General features: G+C 35.8%; 2 protein-coding genes across 2 annotated transcripts in view; both read left to right on the top strand.

Annotated features, from left to right (window-relative positions):
- The first annotated feature begins 348 nt into the window (after window positions 1-348).
- LOC143422922 (membralin) overlaps window positions 349-16,989 on the top strand; it is a 50,509-nt gene continuing 33,868 nt past the window's right edge. The window contains exons 1-9 of the mRNA XM_076893902.1: window positions 349-524; window positions 1,150-1,538; window positions 1,649-1,884; window positions 2,206-2,425; window positions 2,510-2,633; window positions 2,797-3,031; window positions 3,120-3,210; window positions 5,699-5,756; window positions 10,802-10,885. Coding sequence (XP_076750017.1) covers window positions 1,275-1,538; window positions 1,649-1,884; window positions 2,206-2,425; window positions 2,510-2,633; window positions 2,797-3,031; window positions 3,120-3,210; window positions 5,699-5,756; window positions 10,802-10,885 — 1,312 coding nt within the window. The 5' untranslated portion in view covers window positions 349-524; window positions 1,150-1,274. The remainder of the gene's footprint in view (window positions 525-1,149; window positions 1,539-1,648; window positions 1,885-2,205; window positions 2,426-2,509; window positions 2,634-2,796; window positions 3,032-3,119; window positions 3,211-5,698; window positions 5,757-10,801; window positions 10,886-16,989) is intronic.
- On the top strand, window positions 6,330-8,188 carry LOC143422923 (cytochrome P450 9e2). Its single transcript, XM_076893903.1, has one exon. It carries the CDS (start codon window positions 6,620-6,622, stop codon window positions 8,171-8,173), a length of 1,554 nt encoding a protein of 517 aa, XP_076750018.1. The 5' UTR covers window positions 6,330-6,619; the 3' UTR covers window positions 8,174-8,188.

Below are 16,989 nucleotides of genomic sequence, written 5' to 3'. Positions count from 1 at the left end.
TTATTTGAATACTTACACTCAATATACTTTTCACAGTAATGAACTTTCAGTATCATATTAACTTTATATTTCTTTAAAAAATATTGTATACATACAGTGCATTTAGATACTTGTTGAAATTAAAACCTTTACATTTATTTGTAGTGCTTTCTACCAGTTAAATACTTTATTTGAAGATAAAATTAGAGAACACATCTATGAATATTTACTTCTGCTACTTGTTCTTTTTCGTTGATCAAAAATAAATATTGAATACATTAGTGTTGAAATGGAATAGAGACTTTTTAAATTAGTGCATTTTTGTATTTCCGTTATAATGTTGGCGGCATTGTAACAGTTAGGAACTATTATACAAGTTGTACAATACCAAAATATATATGATGATGAAGTGACAATTTGACGAGAAGTGAATTTCTCAATATTCGCAACGTGTATTTTTACAAATCTGTTATTATTATCTACAGTGACACGTAAAGGAACGATAATACGTCAAATATACAACGTAATATTCATTTCTGAAGGAAGTACGTTACTGTTGATCTGTCTGTACCTAAAAAATGTACCAATTTATGTGCCAGCTGTGAAGTGTGATACATTCTGTGAATAATAATTAATTTTGAAAGTCACACGTCTATGAAAATGACAAAATATCTCTGATATTATTCAGATTTGTTCGAAATGTGTAATTGTTATACGTTTCAATTACTTAATTACGTAACGACATATGTAGTTTCTCGTTAATTTATTCTTTTATACGTCGAAAACTGATTATCCATTTGCAATATAAATAAAATCAAACTTTATCCGTACAATATATAGGAAATTTTTAACTATTAATATACGTTCATGTACTACGAGGACACAGTTGCCACATAGGTTATGGTACATGCAGTGATTGAACCGTAGGTTATGTTTTACGTTCAATTTGAAATTGTTAATAATAAATTTGGTATACAGAAAGTATACGAAACACGTATTCAAATGAATTTTGTAAAATATAACATCATAAAACATTGAGAAGTATATGTAAATTGTGTTAACACAGTACGTTAGAATTATGCTTAGAAAATAAATAATCAAAACGGTTTACTATAATGGCAAAATAATGTACAACAATTTTTGATTAAATATAACCATTATCTGTTCCAGGGCATATAAGAATTTATATAGAAACATGTATACTGGAATTTTTGTTAAAATTTCATGCATGAATATTATACAAGAAAAAATTAACTCCAGCACTATTCATTAAAAACATATATATAATATTTAAAATGCCAGAAGTCGATGGTGCTACAGTACCAATAAGGAATAATCAGAACGGTACAGCTGTACATAATCATAATACAAGTAGTTCAACTCGGTCAACTTTAAGTAGCAACAACATGAACACTACTAGGAATAATAATAATCAAAACCAGTTAGTTAATGTACGGGATAGATTGTTTCATGCAATATTTATTAAGGCTGCATTAACTTATGCAAAGACATTTCCAAGGCCTGTCAGAAGATTTATAGAATTTATAGTTTTATTAAAGGTATAATTAAAATTTCAACATTATTAATTTGTTTACCAAATTTGATTACAACATAACTTTTTAATATATATTATTACAATATAACTTAAGCATGTCTTATAAATTTCCAGGCTATAGTAGCATTTTTTGTGTTGGCATACATTCACATAGTATTTTCACGAGCACCAACTAACTGTTTGGAGCATATAAGAGACGACTGGCCTCGGGATGGTATATTAAGAGTTGAAATACTTAGAAATGGAGGCGAGGATTATAGTATAGAAAAAAGTTATGCAAAGGAAGAGAAATTGCGGCAAGAAAAAGTTGATGATTTAACTAGTGCTTTAGGAATATTAACTAGAGATGGGTAAGTATTAAAATCATGTATTGTTTTGTCATATATTTCCAAATTAACCTCTTTTAAGAACCTTATCATAAATCTTGATAGATTAGTGTTCTATTTATCAACATTTGTACTTAGCTTTTTCACCTTGTCTCCCTTACTTATCATGTTCAGTTTTGTGTGAGAGAAATAATATATATGTGAAAAGAAATTTTTCTTGCATGTATGTTTTTCTTATCATTAAACTTGTTATTTTGCTAATGAATAAAAGATTTCTCAGTGTACAGGTGTATACATTATACATTGATTACCTTTTAATACTTCTTTTTTGTCTTTTATTTTTAGGTTTATTAATATTGAACCATCTGCTGTTGATGAAGAACGTGACACAGCTAATACATCAAATGAAGAAAATCACGAGGGTTTAACATTACCTGGGAAAGAAACTCTTATTGGTGCCACTGTGTCTGGAGAAGTGCAAGATCCAAATTTAAGTATAGATAATACAACAAGTCCTTCCTTATCTACAAAACTGTGGAATGAAATGAATATAGATAACAAAGAAGTAAATATAAATGTTTAAATAAATGTTATATGTATAATGCAAAGTAATTTATATTAAATTGTATTTGTAATTTTGATATTTCAGACATTGGATGAGAAAGTAGCAGGTTTAACAAATGCACAAAACAATACTATAGGCCAAGATGCAAATAAATCTAACAAAGAAGATGTTCAACCTTTGAAAGAGCAAAATCCTGAAGTTAGGCAAGGTACAGTTACCATCATTTTTCAGGAATTTTTCTCTTAGTACTTTATATTTAATTATATAAAAATGTTAACAATAGTGATAGCATAAATAACAATATTTATAATAACAATAATAATGAAAACGAAATCATAATTTTTTCCTTATAAAGGAATTATTTTTTTTAGGTGATGGTTATATCGTGGAGTATTCATTAGAATATGGTTTCTTAAGGTTGTCGCCTGTAGCACGGCAAAGATTAAACATTCCTGTAAAAATTGTTACTTTGGATCCTGTTAACGATAAATGCTTTGGTGATGATTTTTCAAGATTAATACTTGATGAATTCTTAGGATATGACGACTTATTAATGGCGAGTATTAAGACATTGGCAGAACATGAAGATAATCAAGGCTTTTTACGGTATGTAAATATTAATTTATTATTAAATAATTTTCTAATATTATTTAACATAAACATTAGGACATTATATATGGATTTTATTTTGCAGAAATGTGGTGACTGGAGAACATTATCGATTTGTTAACATGTGGATGGCCAGAACAACATATCTTGCGGCATTTTTCATCATGCTAGTTTTCGTAAGTACAATGTTTTATTAATAATTACGCACTTTTATAAATGTTTATTGCAATTAAATGTAAAAAATAAATTAAAATTTATTTTTTCTCGTACAAAACTGAATGATCATTGAATTACGAGTTATAAATTGGTAAATTTTTAACTTATTCTTATTTAAATTATTTCTTATTTTCACGTTCGAAAAACTGCTTTATTTATAACACGGTTGCGCATTAAGATTAGATATTACATCAAAGTGTAATAAATATGATTCCAGAATATTCTGGAAGTGTGAATTAGATTTAGTTTCATGTGCTATGTGTTTTCGATCCGGATATATTCCTCTCCGTCAAGGGGATGATATCACACGTATCCACATGACAGGCCCGTACATGTAAAAGGATACGGCAATCAATTCAAAGTAACCACGCACTGAAGTAACCCTCCAACCCCTTGATATCCCCACGTTCCCATGATCCCCTTGGAGTTGAACCGGTGGGCATAAATCAACGTTATTAGAGGCATCATATTCGTTACAGCAGCCCCAAGTCGGTAATTTTGTATCAAATTGTTCTCAAATGCGTTTTTTCACGTTTAATAAGGGTTCATAATGGGTATCAGAAATTCTAGATTGATTTAAATGATTAGTGACTATTACTTTTATCGACAGGTGTATATTAGTTCCAGTCTATATGAAAAAGAAATATTAATTAAGAAATTATAAATTAAATCTACAATTATCTTCCTCTTTTATAAATAATTGTCGTTTTGGACAAAGTACTCGTTAATGGATTAATTTTGCTTCGTAAACGTAGGAGCGTTTCGTGTCGATGCATTATCAGCAGTTAGATTTCAACATAAACAACACGTATGCCAGATAGATTGTGAAATTTCGGGATATTCCTCGGGTGTTAGGAAGTGATTGGATCATATACGGACCAACGAATAGCTCCACTCGTGTTTAATGGGTTTACGTCGAGCGAACAAATGAGTAATATTGCATACTACTAACCATGATTCAAATGCAATGGATTGTGTGGCACTCTACATCTACAGTTGATACCTAGATATTCACGATGGATGTAGTGAAAAGCCAATTACTCTATGCATGAATAATTTAACTAGAAGAAATGTTCAAATACGATATATGGTGGAATATTTGCAGAATTTATTATTCATTAAGTCACTCTCTCGTCTCGTACATTCAAATACGAATTATACAACGATCAATTAGATACTGCACAATATTTGCCTATTTTTTTAGCAGTATTATAGCTTTATTACTTCAATTTTAATATTAAACGGTATATTTGTACATAAAAGGATTTTTTATCACGTGAACAATATAAATTGAATCACATACCGCATAGCAATTTAAATTATTGACGTTTCGTTGTGTATATTCGCTACGTATACAGTTTACTCGATATTCATCATTCTCGTTGGACTCGAAACTAAATATGTTATCCATTCTTCCATTGAGATTCATTGTAATGTTTCATGTTAAACATTGGAAACGTTCGAATATCGTCTGCGGTTGAGAGGGGAGATGAATGAAGCCCGTGCCACAACACGTGAATGTTACTTCAGTGCTTGGGGTGCTACTTGGAACCACCCTCGGTTAGCCCACCGTAAAGTCACGTGTACAGGACTGTCGTCATCTATGTATGAACCCCCTATCTCCTCTGTCATGTGCACACGACGTCGGGTACATACACTCCGTTACAACACACTATAGTTTGAAATACTATTATTTTCAGTCTTTCCCTTCTATTTGAACGTGTATTTGTTTTTCTTTGCATTCTTAGAAGGACCAATGTTTTGTACACCGAGTTTGACATACTCAAGTCCAATTAACTATTACAAATTATTCATCCTAAATTATTCAAAGAATTATTTTGTTTAAATGAATGGTGTCTTGAGTGATTCCTGATTTTTAACAAATTTAGTGGGCAATGCGTGTACATTATTAAAAAAGTAATTGATCTATTTTCGCTTTGAACACAAAAGATACTGGGAATATTTAGAAAGAATTTCACTAGTCTACGGGACATTTTTTCAATGCGTTCCTCGTAAATAACACCAACACATCTGCGAAGTACGATTAAACGTTTCCGTTACCAAGATTGCCCATAGCAAATAGTGAATTATCTTGGGGGTGTCAGGTGCCAGTTCAATCTGAACTGTTCGCAATTCAATTGCACTATTCGTTCTCAACCCGGTAACCGAGTGCGACCGATCGGTTTGCAATTTATCTCTCATTCTGTCTTTATCGCAGTTTCCTTCCACAAAATAATACACAATTTTATCGCCTCGATACGTATTAATTGTCGTTATTTAAAAAAAAAAGGGAAATTTTTTTTGTAATTGTTGGAATACACTTCTAATATTTGGGTCTTATATAATAAAATACCATTTTGATAGGGCAACTAATGCAAAAGTTGATCCGAATAAGTACTTATCTCTGATGTATTTAATGAAATGTAACGTCCAATTTGGTTTTTCCAGACAGTTTCCATTTCGATGTTACTACGGTATTCACACCATCAGATCTTTATCTTCATTGGTAAGTAACTGCATTTTACAATTTCTTTAATAAATAAAATTGAATTTGATCGAATTTAGTAATTGATTGAATTCATTGTGTATGTGCATGTCTATATGTATGCGTGAATTGCACTCGCGTTATATTCTTAATATTGATATAATGGTTGACTTACGCTATGTCATGCTTTTAATCGCTTTTGTGCATGTGATTACACTTAAACTTATCATACGTATCGTATATCACCGATAAATTAGATTTTTATACCAATCTGATGCAAACATATATATTTTTATAGAAACATTTTCTTTCATTCTATCATGCATGCGTGTGTAAACTATCATTTTTAGTATTTATTAATGCTCGACGAATGACTTAGCCTGGGTATTACAAATGCGCGCATTCGTCGATTAGCGTACAGAAATAGCACGTTCGTAAGCATTTCCACGTTTAAATATAAAGGAAAATAAAGTTCTATTGCTAGTTAACTTTGAATAATTCATTGCTAAAGTAACACGTAATACTTTGCTCGGTTTTATCACTTTTCTTTCAACAAATTATCACTCTTTCGATCTCTGATACGAAAAGGTAAATGCCCTCTATATCTGATAATTTTAAGTGACAGAATTAATTGATTTCCGTATCTAGCGCAGTACAAAATTCAAGTTAATACTGTTTTCAAAAATATATTATCTGCTGAAGATCATAAAAAGGATTCTTTATCTGAAAATCTGGGATCAATAACCTCTTATCCGTGTTCTTGAAACTTCTGCAAAATTTGTACCCTCCCTACTTGTTCGTTACCTTTATATAAGGATAGATTTGCTATATCGCAAGATTCCTTAGTAGTATCCGACAGTCGTTTCTAATACGTCTTCGTGACGATGGAGGTATTACCTCTGACAACTTTCGAGTTATTGCTGATCGGTCTGATCGTCATCGGTTCGGCAAAGTTCATTTCAATGGTGTATCGACAATGCAGTTATTGGAAGAACAGCAAAGTTCCATACGTTTGGGCATTTCCCGTGTTCGGCACCGCTTGGAGGCTTCTTTTTCAACGCATTAGTTTCCGAGATTACTGTACGTTCATTTACAATTACTACTCGGACGTAAGATACGTCGGGGTGATGGATTTTGCAACGCCAACCGTGGTCATAAAAGACCCAGAATTGATCAGAGAAATCGGTGTAAAGAGTTTCGAGCACTTCCCAAATCATCGAAGTTTCGTTACCGAGGAAATGGACCCGATTTTCGGGAAGAATCTGTTCTCTTTGAAGGATGAACGTTGGAAGATCATGAGGAACATACTGAGCCCATCCTTCACGACTAGTAAAATTAAATTCATGTTCAATTTGGTGTCCAATTGTTCTCGTGATTTCGTTAACTATTTGCACGATCATCCAGATTGTTGCTCAATGGTGGAGGCGAAAAATATCTTCACCAGATACACAAACGACGTGATCGCCACGGTAGCCTTAGGGATAAGCGTGAACTCGATGAAGGATCCAGACAACGAATTGTACAAGAAAGGACTCGATGTCTCGAGGTTTAGTGGTGTATTTCGTTTAATAAAATTCATGCTGTTCCGATTGAATCCACATCTGACAAGAATGGTTGGGTTCACGTTTCTATCTCAAGCAACGTCCAAGTTTTTCTGGGATCTGATCACTGAAACTGTGAGAACAAGGCGGAAACAACGTATCATCAGACCAGATATGATTCATCTTTTAATGCAAGCCAAGAACTCGGATGAGATCACTTCATCCGAGATGAGCATCGATTATATCGTGGCTCAGGCGTTCATCTTCTTCCTGGCTGGTTTCGATACAGTTTCTACCGTGTTGAGCCATACGATTTACGAGCTAGCTTTGCATCAGGACATTCAGGAACGGTTAAGAGAAGAAGTGGATCGCTACTTAATTGAAGGAAACGGGGAAATCTCTTACGAGTCTCTGTCGAAAATGGAGTACATGGAAATGGTAATATCCGAATCGCTTAGAATGCATCCCGCAACTATGTTGACCGATCGACTTTGCACGCAACAGTTCCAATTGCCCCCAGCTGGGCCTGGCTATAATAGCGTGACAGTACATCCTGGTGAAAATATTTGGTTCCCCATATATACACTTCATCATGATCCAAAATACTTCTCCGATCCGGAGAAATTTGATCCCGAGCGTTTTAATAAAGAAAACATGCATAAGATCGATCCGTACGCGTATATACCTTTCGGAGTAGGCCCTCGAAAATGCATTGGCAATCGATTCGCGTTGATGGAAGTGAAGGTTTTATTAGTTCATCTGATACAGAAATTTGTTATTAAACCTAACGAAAGAACGTCGGTTCCTCTTGTATATAAGAAAGGTAGTTTTACATTAGCACCGCAAGATGGATTCTGGTTTACGTTGGAGAAAAGAAATTCGTTAACTGTGGATTAATAAGAGATCGTTACTTTTGTTGTTTTACTTTTATTTTAATTTCAATCTGTTATGTTTTAATTATCTATTTGTTTTTACAGTTTATATTTTATTATCAAGGGAATGGATTTCCCTTGTTTGTTATTACGATTATTTGAATTTAAATAAAATTCTGCATCTACTTCCGTTTGCTTTATCCTATTTTCTTATCTTTTTTATTCAGTATGCATTATGAAATATGCCTGATTTTACTTTTTTGAGAACAGTGTGAACATGATGCGAGAATGATATAATTGTGTGTGGCAATGCGTTTTACAGCATTAAACGTGATTAATCTATGGAAACGTGCGATTTTTAACTCCGTTAATCGATTTTATATCAAGTGAAAAGATAGAGTGATATCTGCGCCCGAGTAGAAGCTAGTGGCTAGAAATGAATCGGATTTTTCGAATGCATAATATACTTAGTCTCTTCACATATTCTTTCCTTTATTACTGTATTAATCCTTCCGCTGCGGGTTACCTACGTCAGTTAACTCAGAGTACGATACAGTAGAGAAAATATATTATTCAAACGTATCCTGGAATCCTAATAACGAGATATTGTCGTAAGCTTAACCTTGTCGTAAGCCTGATAAGTGATAACTTACAAATGATACGAGATTTTTTCTGCAAACATCAAATTGTGAAAAATAATTAGTAATCTCTAGTGTTTAGTCAACTTGAATGGATTTCCTCGAAGGAGTTGTACGTCACGATGTTCTTTTTACTCAAACATAACAGTGACTACATCCGCATCGTAATAATCCGAGCTCAGTTATCCCTAACGAGTATCGTTTTGGATATCGTTCGAAAACAGTTGTTATGATTGTGATATAAATAAAAACCCGTTGCTTCAAATACCTGGGAGCGCTTCTCGTTCAAGTGTTTCCAATTAACCACGTAACTACTGATTAGTATTGCGTAACGAACGAATCCATGGTAACTAGAAAATTATCTCGTACTCACCATTATTGCGCGTCCGTTTGTACTAACAAATGCTTTTTCCAACGTTCCGATTTTCCTTGTTAAATTATCCTTTTGGATTTATTAAGAGATCCGGGGGTTACGTAAACGAGGAAAAAAGAAGGAGGGTGGGCCAATTTGAAAGTTTAAACTATGGGGCGAAGAGGATGAGTTATTTTCTCAGGTTAATCGTTTGAAATACAAATTTGCATAGAAAAACACTGTAGGGGTGAGTTCTACCTTCTACCCTTCCACGAGTGAGTTTCAAGTATTTTAGGCAGCTTTAGGGTTGTCAAAGTTCTCGTCTTTTGACTTCTGTTCGTATTTAATCCTGGCAGTCTGTTTTCGTTACATCTAACCCTTTCCTCTCCTTTGTTTTTCTTATATAGTTTCTCTTTTCTATCGTTCTTCTAAATCTCATTTTATTTCATTTTTTTTGTCAAATGTTTAGTAACGCATTTTTATCTGAGAGAAGAGAGAGCGAGGGAGAGAGAATTAGCTGTAATTTAATATCTGAATTATGTGAGAAAAGTTTGTTAAATTAGTTTAGCAAAAAAGAGAGTACAATGGACATGGCGTTGAACATGAAAAAATAATTTCGTGATGTACTTGCTGCTAGACAGAGTTCAGATTATATAGGAGAAGATGGAGAACCGAGGAGTTTTAATAAGCAACGGAAGTGGTTTTAGTAGGTGATCTTGAAATCTAAAATTCATTAAATCGAAACACCAAGGTTGTGGAGAAATTTGTAAGCAGCGATACTTTGGCTATTATAAAGAAGATGCGACATGCGTCGTCATTTGGGAATAGCTGAACTTTGTAATTACATTGCTACGCTCCAACTAAGTTACAGCAGAAAGTGTTCTTACGAAAGTTATTCTTGAATAATCAAACGTGCACCGAGCATTTTTTCTACAGCTGATTAAAAAATTCATTTCCTCTATTTACACTTGATTTGTCTCATCCTACTGCCGTAATTCACTATTATAAATGGAGCATTTACCGTACGTTCGATAAATATAGTGCTTATTTGAGGCAATGGAATTTCGATCATGTAGCAATTTCTTTAATTCATCAGTCACAATTGATACGATCAAAGTGTGCTAATTAATTTGAAATTTTTATTCACAATGTAATAATTGTCCCTCGGTGTAAAAAAGAGCGAATGGAACAAGGTTGTGTATGGATTGAATGTAGTAAGGAAAGCGAAACCTTGTTTCTCGTCTCGGGTCGCCGATCGAAAGTTTGCGAGAACTTAAATCGAGATCCAGAAAGTTTTGAAATTAATTCTTATTGAGCTTTGAACCGACTCGTCGAACGCGACACGATTTCTTCACGGCCCTCAACTTATGTAATAACCTTTCGCTCAGGAACTTTTCGTCACGGAGTATCTAATAAATATTAAATTTGAAACGTTCGTCGTCGAGCATAACGATCTCGATACAATATCGTACTGTCCTGTATTTATAGCACGGAGTACAAAGTGTGTGTTTTTATGAATTTTTGAAACGCTTCCATTTTTTCTTTTGTCCTCTTCTTTTTCTGTTCAGCTTAGAAGGAAAATACCAATCAGTCGAATAGCTGCCTGCACGAATGGCTTTATCTATTTTTCACGTGAAATATACTTCTTTTCCCTTTGTTTCAGTGGATCTGCTTCAAATGTTGGAGTTCAACTTAACGGTAACGTTTCCTGCCGCATCTCTGCTCACAGTGCTCCTGGCTCTTGTCGGTGAGTTATACCAGTTTCATTTTTTACTTTTTAATTTGAGTATCGAACAGTTTGTTCGTGAAGAATTGTTAGTATCGTCAAATGTTCGAATATTTTCGAATTTTTTTTAGTAAAAATTGTTGAATTTCTAACGTGGACAAGAAAAATCTTATTTTAAGAGTGCATGCCAAAAATTCTCATAATATAATTCTTCAACTAATGATTTTTATAGAAATATCGTTAGAAACTCAGAAATATAATTCATTCGGTTGGCAATATGTCGATCCAGCAGATCCTCGGTACTAGCTGGTACAAGTTGAGTGCGTGTGTCGGCACGGCATAAAAGCGCAAAATATTAAAGCCTTTTTACTAAATCAGAGCCTCTCTCGGTTTTGTTCCCTCGCTGATACGACGTTAGCTCCGTTACAAAGCTGATTGGCCGGGACGGTTAACCCAGGATTCTGCATAAATTTCTGATGAAGGCGCAACAGTTGGGTAACCCGCTCGGAGCCCATTTAGTAACGGTGGCGGCGTCGGTGGTTTCCCTACCACCGCGACGCCCATTTCCATTTCAACCTGAATCTCCTCTTCACGCTTCGCATGTCCGTCAGCGCCATCCAATTGATCTGCATAAAGTGCGATATCGCTAATTCCCCCGCAAGGCTATCCAACGATTCCAAAAACATTGATCAAATTTAATGCATCGAGATTTTAAGTCCACCGTCTCATTCTCCTCTGTCCTGTGCTTCTTCCACTTTATTTTCATCGCCTCTCAAATGTCGCGTTATGAGGATAATAGATAGTACGGAATTTCGAACGAAATGTCAGGAAGTTACCGCGAATGGTCCACTGGAGACTGTTTATGGTTACTTGAGACATTTGGTGCTGTATTAATATTGCTACGTAAAGTGTTGAGCTGCCCTAGAAGGTATCGCACGTTTCTAAGTTCAATTTATTCGGACGAAATGGTCAGTATAAATAGCCATAAACAATTGAACGTAGACGTAATGACTGCAACGGTCAATTTTTTGTAAAAAACGAGGTCCACTCTGTTCACGCTTATGGAATATCACGGGGCCACCAGTTGCACGGTCTGTATCCGAGCAAACTGGCAACAGAAGTGGTAAATTTCCGGATACGTACTTGAAGGACCATGCGCGCTACACTTGTGTGTATATCGGGTTTATCGGTGGATGTAGAAGAAGGAAAGGAAGCCTTGGGGAAGTTGTTATCTGGAGTAATGGGTTCCGGTTCCTGTGTCGCTTCCTACCCTCCATCCGTCATCCTGCAGCTCTCTCTGGCGAGTACTTCTACGATTTCTCAGCTTCTCGTGCTCGCATCTAGCCCTCTGTCCTATCCGTGGCATATTTTCTTCCCCTATTTCTTTTTTCTTCTCAACAAAGAAAAGATTATTTCTATCGTTTTGCTCGGACGTTCTCGAAAATGCCAAAATTTAACTATCCAGGGTGCAATTTAGGGTTGTTCAAACGCCATATGAATCTTCGGTCATCCTTCGCTAAAATTTATCTCAACATTCCCCGATGATAAAGCAAGAATTTTTCATCTATTCTTTTTGAGTCTGTTGCTTGCCATTCCTGCGAAGGATAATCTGTTGTAAAAGGATGCTCATTGGAGTCGACGGTGCGCCCTTTGTACGGTCTCTTAAAAATTCTCGTTGTTCCATTCGTCGTTCACGGCTGCTGCCCTCGTGATTTTGTCGCGACCTGTGTATCATCGGCGTGAATTCACGTGAAATCGACCACGCGTCGCGCGGCATTTGGCGTCGGGAACGGCCACGAAGACGATTTTGCATAATGGAACGTCAAAGAACGGAGTCACCGGCGCCCCTGCGCATCAGTGACGCATGATCGACCGCCTAACATGCTGTAAACACATTTTCAGCCACGGTCAGAACATGTTGCACTCACTGCCGTTTCGTTTATCTGCTTATGACCCCGTCGAAACAACTTCCCTTTATACGTATCGGGGTGCAAGTACGGCAAGGGACGCTTTCGTGGGGTTAACAATTGTTTATGGATTGTACTTTGATAACTTTGCCTGTGACAACGGAATATCAGGATTTTGCAAAAAAATTATAGTTTTTCTGAAACATTGGTTTAAATGAAGAGTGTAAAAAAAATTTGAAAAACTTCGAAAAGGCGTCGCAAGTACGTTAACTACAAAAGCTTTTTCACGACTTTTAAATGAATTACTACGGTTCGATCAAAAAGCGAGCACTTAAACGTTGTTGAATATTGAGTTTTTATTACCTGTTGTGTAGAAAAGTAAAATGCAATTTAAACGCCAGTTTGAATACCACCTCGTTTAAATAACTTTGTGTTTAAATTGCATTTTACTTTTCTGTGTAACATGCACGCGCTTCTCATTGGTGCGGTTCCGTTAAATCGAATTTCGTACCAACAAGAATTAAATTATCTCTGTCAAATATGACGTTAACTACGTTTTAGCATACTATTCGCAGAAATTTGTTGAGGAAATGATCTTATCCTGTACCGCTTTGACACTTATCAGCCGGTATGGAAATTATGAAAATTGTATCAAAGTTAGACACGGACAAAGGAGTTAGAAATAGAGAAAATCGATGTAAGTGTATGTTTGTTTTATCCGAAATACGTATAGGCATACTGCACACAGGTTTCAGGCTCTATGAACGCGAGCAGATCAATGACGCTCTGTATGTTGATTCAACTATGTATCTAACCCTAACAACTCGCTCAGTAACTATTGCTCAACTCCAGATTCCATAGCGCATTTCCGCCCAACATGGAGAGATGAAATACCGCATGGTTACACGTATAGATGCGAAAACTGCTTTAATAAGGCTATCAGTTAGATACATATTTTGTCATGTTGTTAAATTAATAACCATAAACGAACTCGTCAATCATTTTTGTTCCAAAGCTTTCGTACAATCGTCGTTATTTAATAAAAGTTCCGCGATACTGTTAATTACTTTAAATGTTTGCGCACTGATTTTTCAGAATATTAGAAATATTATTATATTTTTCAACGAACCAAGGAACAATATTTTTACGTAAATGCAAGAATGTAATATCGTTCATTGCTCGAATTATATGTTTAACATATACGGTAGCCATGGTCGTAATTATAACTTCTGCCACGTTGGATGCACAACGGTCCCGTGAATCAAAACTAATTCGGAATCATGATTGAGAAGATAGATGTACAGTCGGTGGCACATGTGACACGTACATACGTATTTGGACGCGACGCATCCGTTTTACACGCTCTTGCATTTACGCACACGAAACGACGATGTCGGTCGATGATGCATGAACATCGATGCCGATAAACTTCCGAGATTCCGAACTTTATCGATGCATATTGCACCCTCCGTGGGCAATTATTTGTACCCGGAATTTTACATCGTCGATGTAACACCTCCCATTAACCATCCACGTACAGCACAAGATTTGTAGAATATCCAATTCTTATTCGATTACTTCTGCCGCTTAAAGTTTATTGCGGTTACTTCCTTTCGCAGATACCTGCATCTTATGCTATCGGATAATATTTGTGTATGTTAGATAAGTGTCTCGAGGCACATAACATATCGATGCAAACACTGGCTCTTCAGTAGCGATGTGAGGTCGGGAGGCTAAGGGTGGCCTACCAGTAATACCAGCATAGTGCTGTTCATCGATTTTGAGAAACTATTCATTGCTTGTTATTTTGTATCATATCGAAGTCATGTGCCTACATACATGTTAATAGAAATCGTTTTCTACTGTTTTTGTTATACTAGCTTTCGGATCTTCAAAAATTTCTTATACATGTATATATACATATTTTAACAGAGCTGATTTATTAAAACTCATACACTGAAGTCATTATTATCTCCTTTACTTTCGTTTCCCAATACGGAGGTCATTGGCATTAACGTGTTTCGCAGTTTACTCATCCACCGGTGAGTCAGGCCGTTCTGTACACGAAAGTCGATGAACCAAATCTAGGTTACGATAGTTTTCGCTTAACAGTTTGTGACTCGTCATTTTTTCTTTGCTCAAGATCATCCTATAACCTATTATGCAATTGTAGGTGAGGTCGTTAAGTTGCATAGGCAGGTGTTACGCCACTATTTGCTTTTAGAGTAGTTTACCTTTAAAAAACTGATTTTAGATTATATTTCAGTGCAAACAGGGAATCACAGTATTGATATTTGATTTACGATGAAATTAATGGAGACATTTGCCATCACCCATCGAGAACACTGCTCTTTATTCGATGTTCTGTTTCTTTGAAGTGGTTTTACTTGAAATTGTCTAGTTGACGCGGGCGTATGTACATCTCCGATCGATCAAGTACACATATGCTCGCAAATGGATCGGGTTTATGGTCACATTTATTGACAGAGGGATAGGGATAAGAAAAACGACGTTACTTGTGATATTCCATTTAATTTTCTTATACGTTACTTTACTTCTATACAATCCAAGAAGCACCTTGTGCCGACAACTTTCCTCGAAAACGATCCATACCTAAAAATGTATTAATCATATCATCCTTCCAAGAATAATATCGTTTCTTCCACGAAGGACTCAATTACTTATTCGAAGAACGATGGATACCTTCCTATATGTGAAATATCTTGTTAAACAATCGTGAATCACGACAAAAACGAACCTATCTGAAATAGAGTCTGTTATTTGGAAGTCGTATCCTCTCTGTTAACAATTTCAAGTGATCCCATTCGCCGTCCCCCGAAACACGGAGAAATTTTTCTCAAGTAACGAGGGTTCTCCTTGATCGGTTTTTTTCGTAGTGGAAAAATGCTGGCGACATAAATTGGACCGTTCCCGTGCAATTTCAGCGCCGTGCGAGATTATCGGGCGTTCGTCGTAGTTGCTCGAGGAATTTTAACGTCTTTATAAAAGTCAAGAGGAAGAGGAAAATGTCGAAGACGTAGTTCTGCTGCACACTCGGTTAGGGCCTCCGCGGCGGGCTTACCGAGCTGAGGTAATGTCCGGCTAGTATGCATTTAAACGAGTGCATTATCCGGCCGTTAAGATCATTTCGACCTAGGCCTGGTATGTAACTGATTCATGCGTCTCGAAGTCGCTATCCAAATAACGATATTTGCCACATCACTCTTCTCGATCTCGTACCTATCGCAACGCATTCGTGCAACGCTTTTACGGGTAGCTTATCGTTGGAAAGATATGTTCACGTATCTCTGTTGGTCTGAAGGGGTAGTTTTATTTACCACGTTCACCAATTTCGTTTATCCTGTTTATTGCAAACTGTGCACCGTTACGTGTAAAACGTGTCATCATCGTTTAGGTATGGGCTCCTTTTGGCTTTCATCGTTTCGTGCATTCGATACTACTTCGTATCGGCATTTATAAATTTTCAGCAGCAATTAGTCCGTCTGTCAAACTGCAACATTCAATATCTAATTATGCTCATTGCCCATTGTTATTATCGGTAGATATCCGATGATTGAACACGCATAATTATGTTGCTTATTCGAACTGCATTATTACGTTTCGATGCGTAGATATTATTTCAATAATGCATCGGTACGAATTAATAAAACATGCCCGATATTCGAATTTCATTTTTTTCAGTTGAAAATTCCAACTATTTTTCATGAGAATAATTAAAAAAAAAATCAGTTCTCATTTTCTGTGCTTCGAGCAGTAGAAAGAGATAAAATTGTTTAGATATCGCTTTTAGAATAGCGATAAGCCGTTTTCGTTATATCGGATACAATTTTTAATTTACTCAACGATTGCACTAATTAAAAGACCAAATTGTCGACGAATATTTCTCCTTTCCAACGTTATTTTTAGTGTGCAAGAGAAACATCACACTTTGCCTGCTCGTCGATTTGTATTTCTCCACGTCGCGTACATTTGGGATGTAAACTGTTGGCAGGATACTCATTAACAGTCTGCAACACATTGTTTTCTTCTTGTTTCGTCGCGCTGTGTCCGATCAGGAAACTAATTATCCGAGGTCGTTCCTTTACTCCACAAACCATTCATCCTTTTCGTTACGAAGCGCATTCATCCGCCACCTTTTGTTTAATATACCGAGTGTCGCCCTTTTTCCGTCTAATGTTGGTCGACCGTAATCCATTT

The sequence above is a fragment of the Xylocopa sonorina genome, chromosome 4 (assembly GCF_050948175.1).
Source record: "Xylocopa sonorina isolate GNS202 chromosome 4, iyXylSono1_principal, whole genome shotgun sequence".
Taxonomy (NCBI): domain Eukaryota; kingdom Metazoa; phylum Arthropoda; class Insecta; order Hymenoptera; family Apidae; genus Xylocopa; species Xylocopa sonorina.
This window is presented reverse-complemented; position numbering and strand designations above follow the sequence as displayed.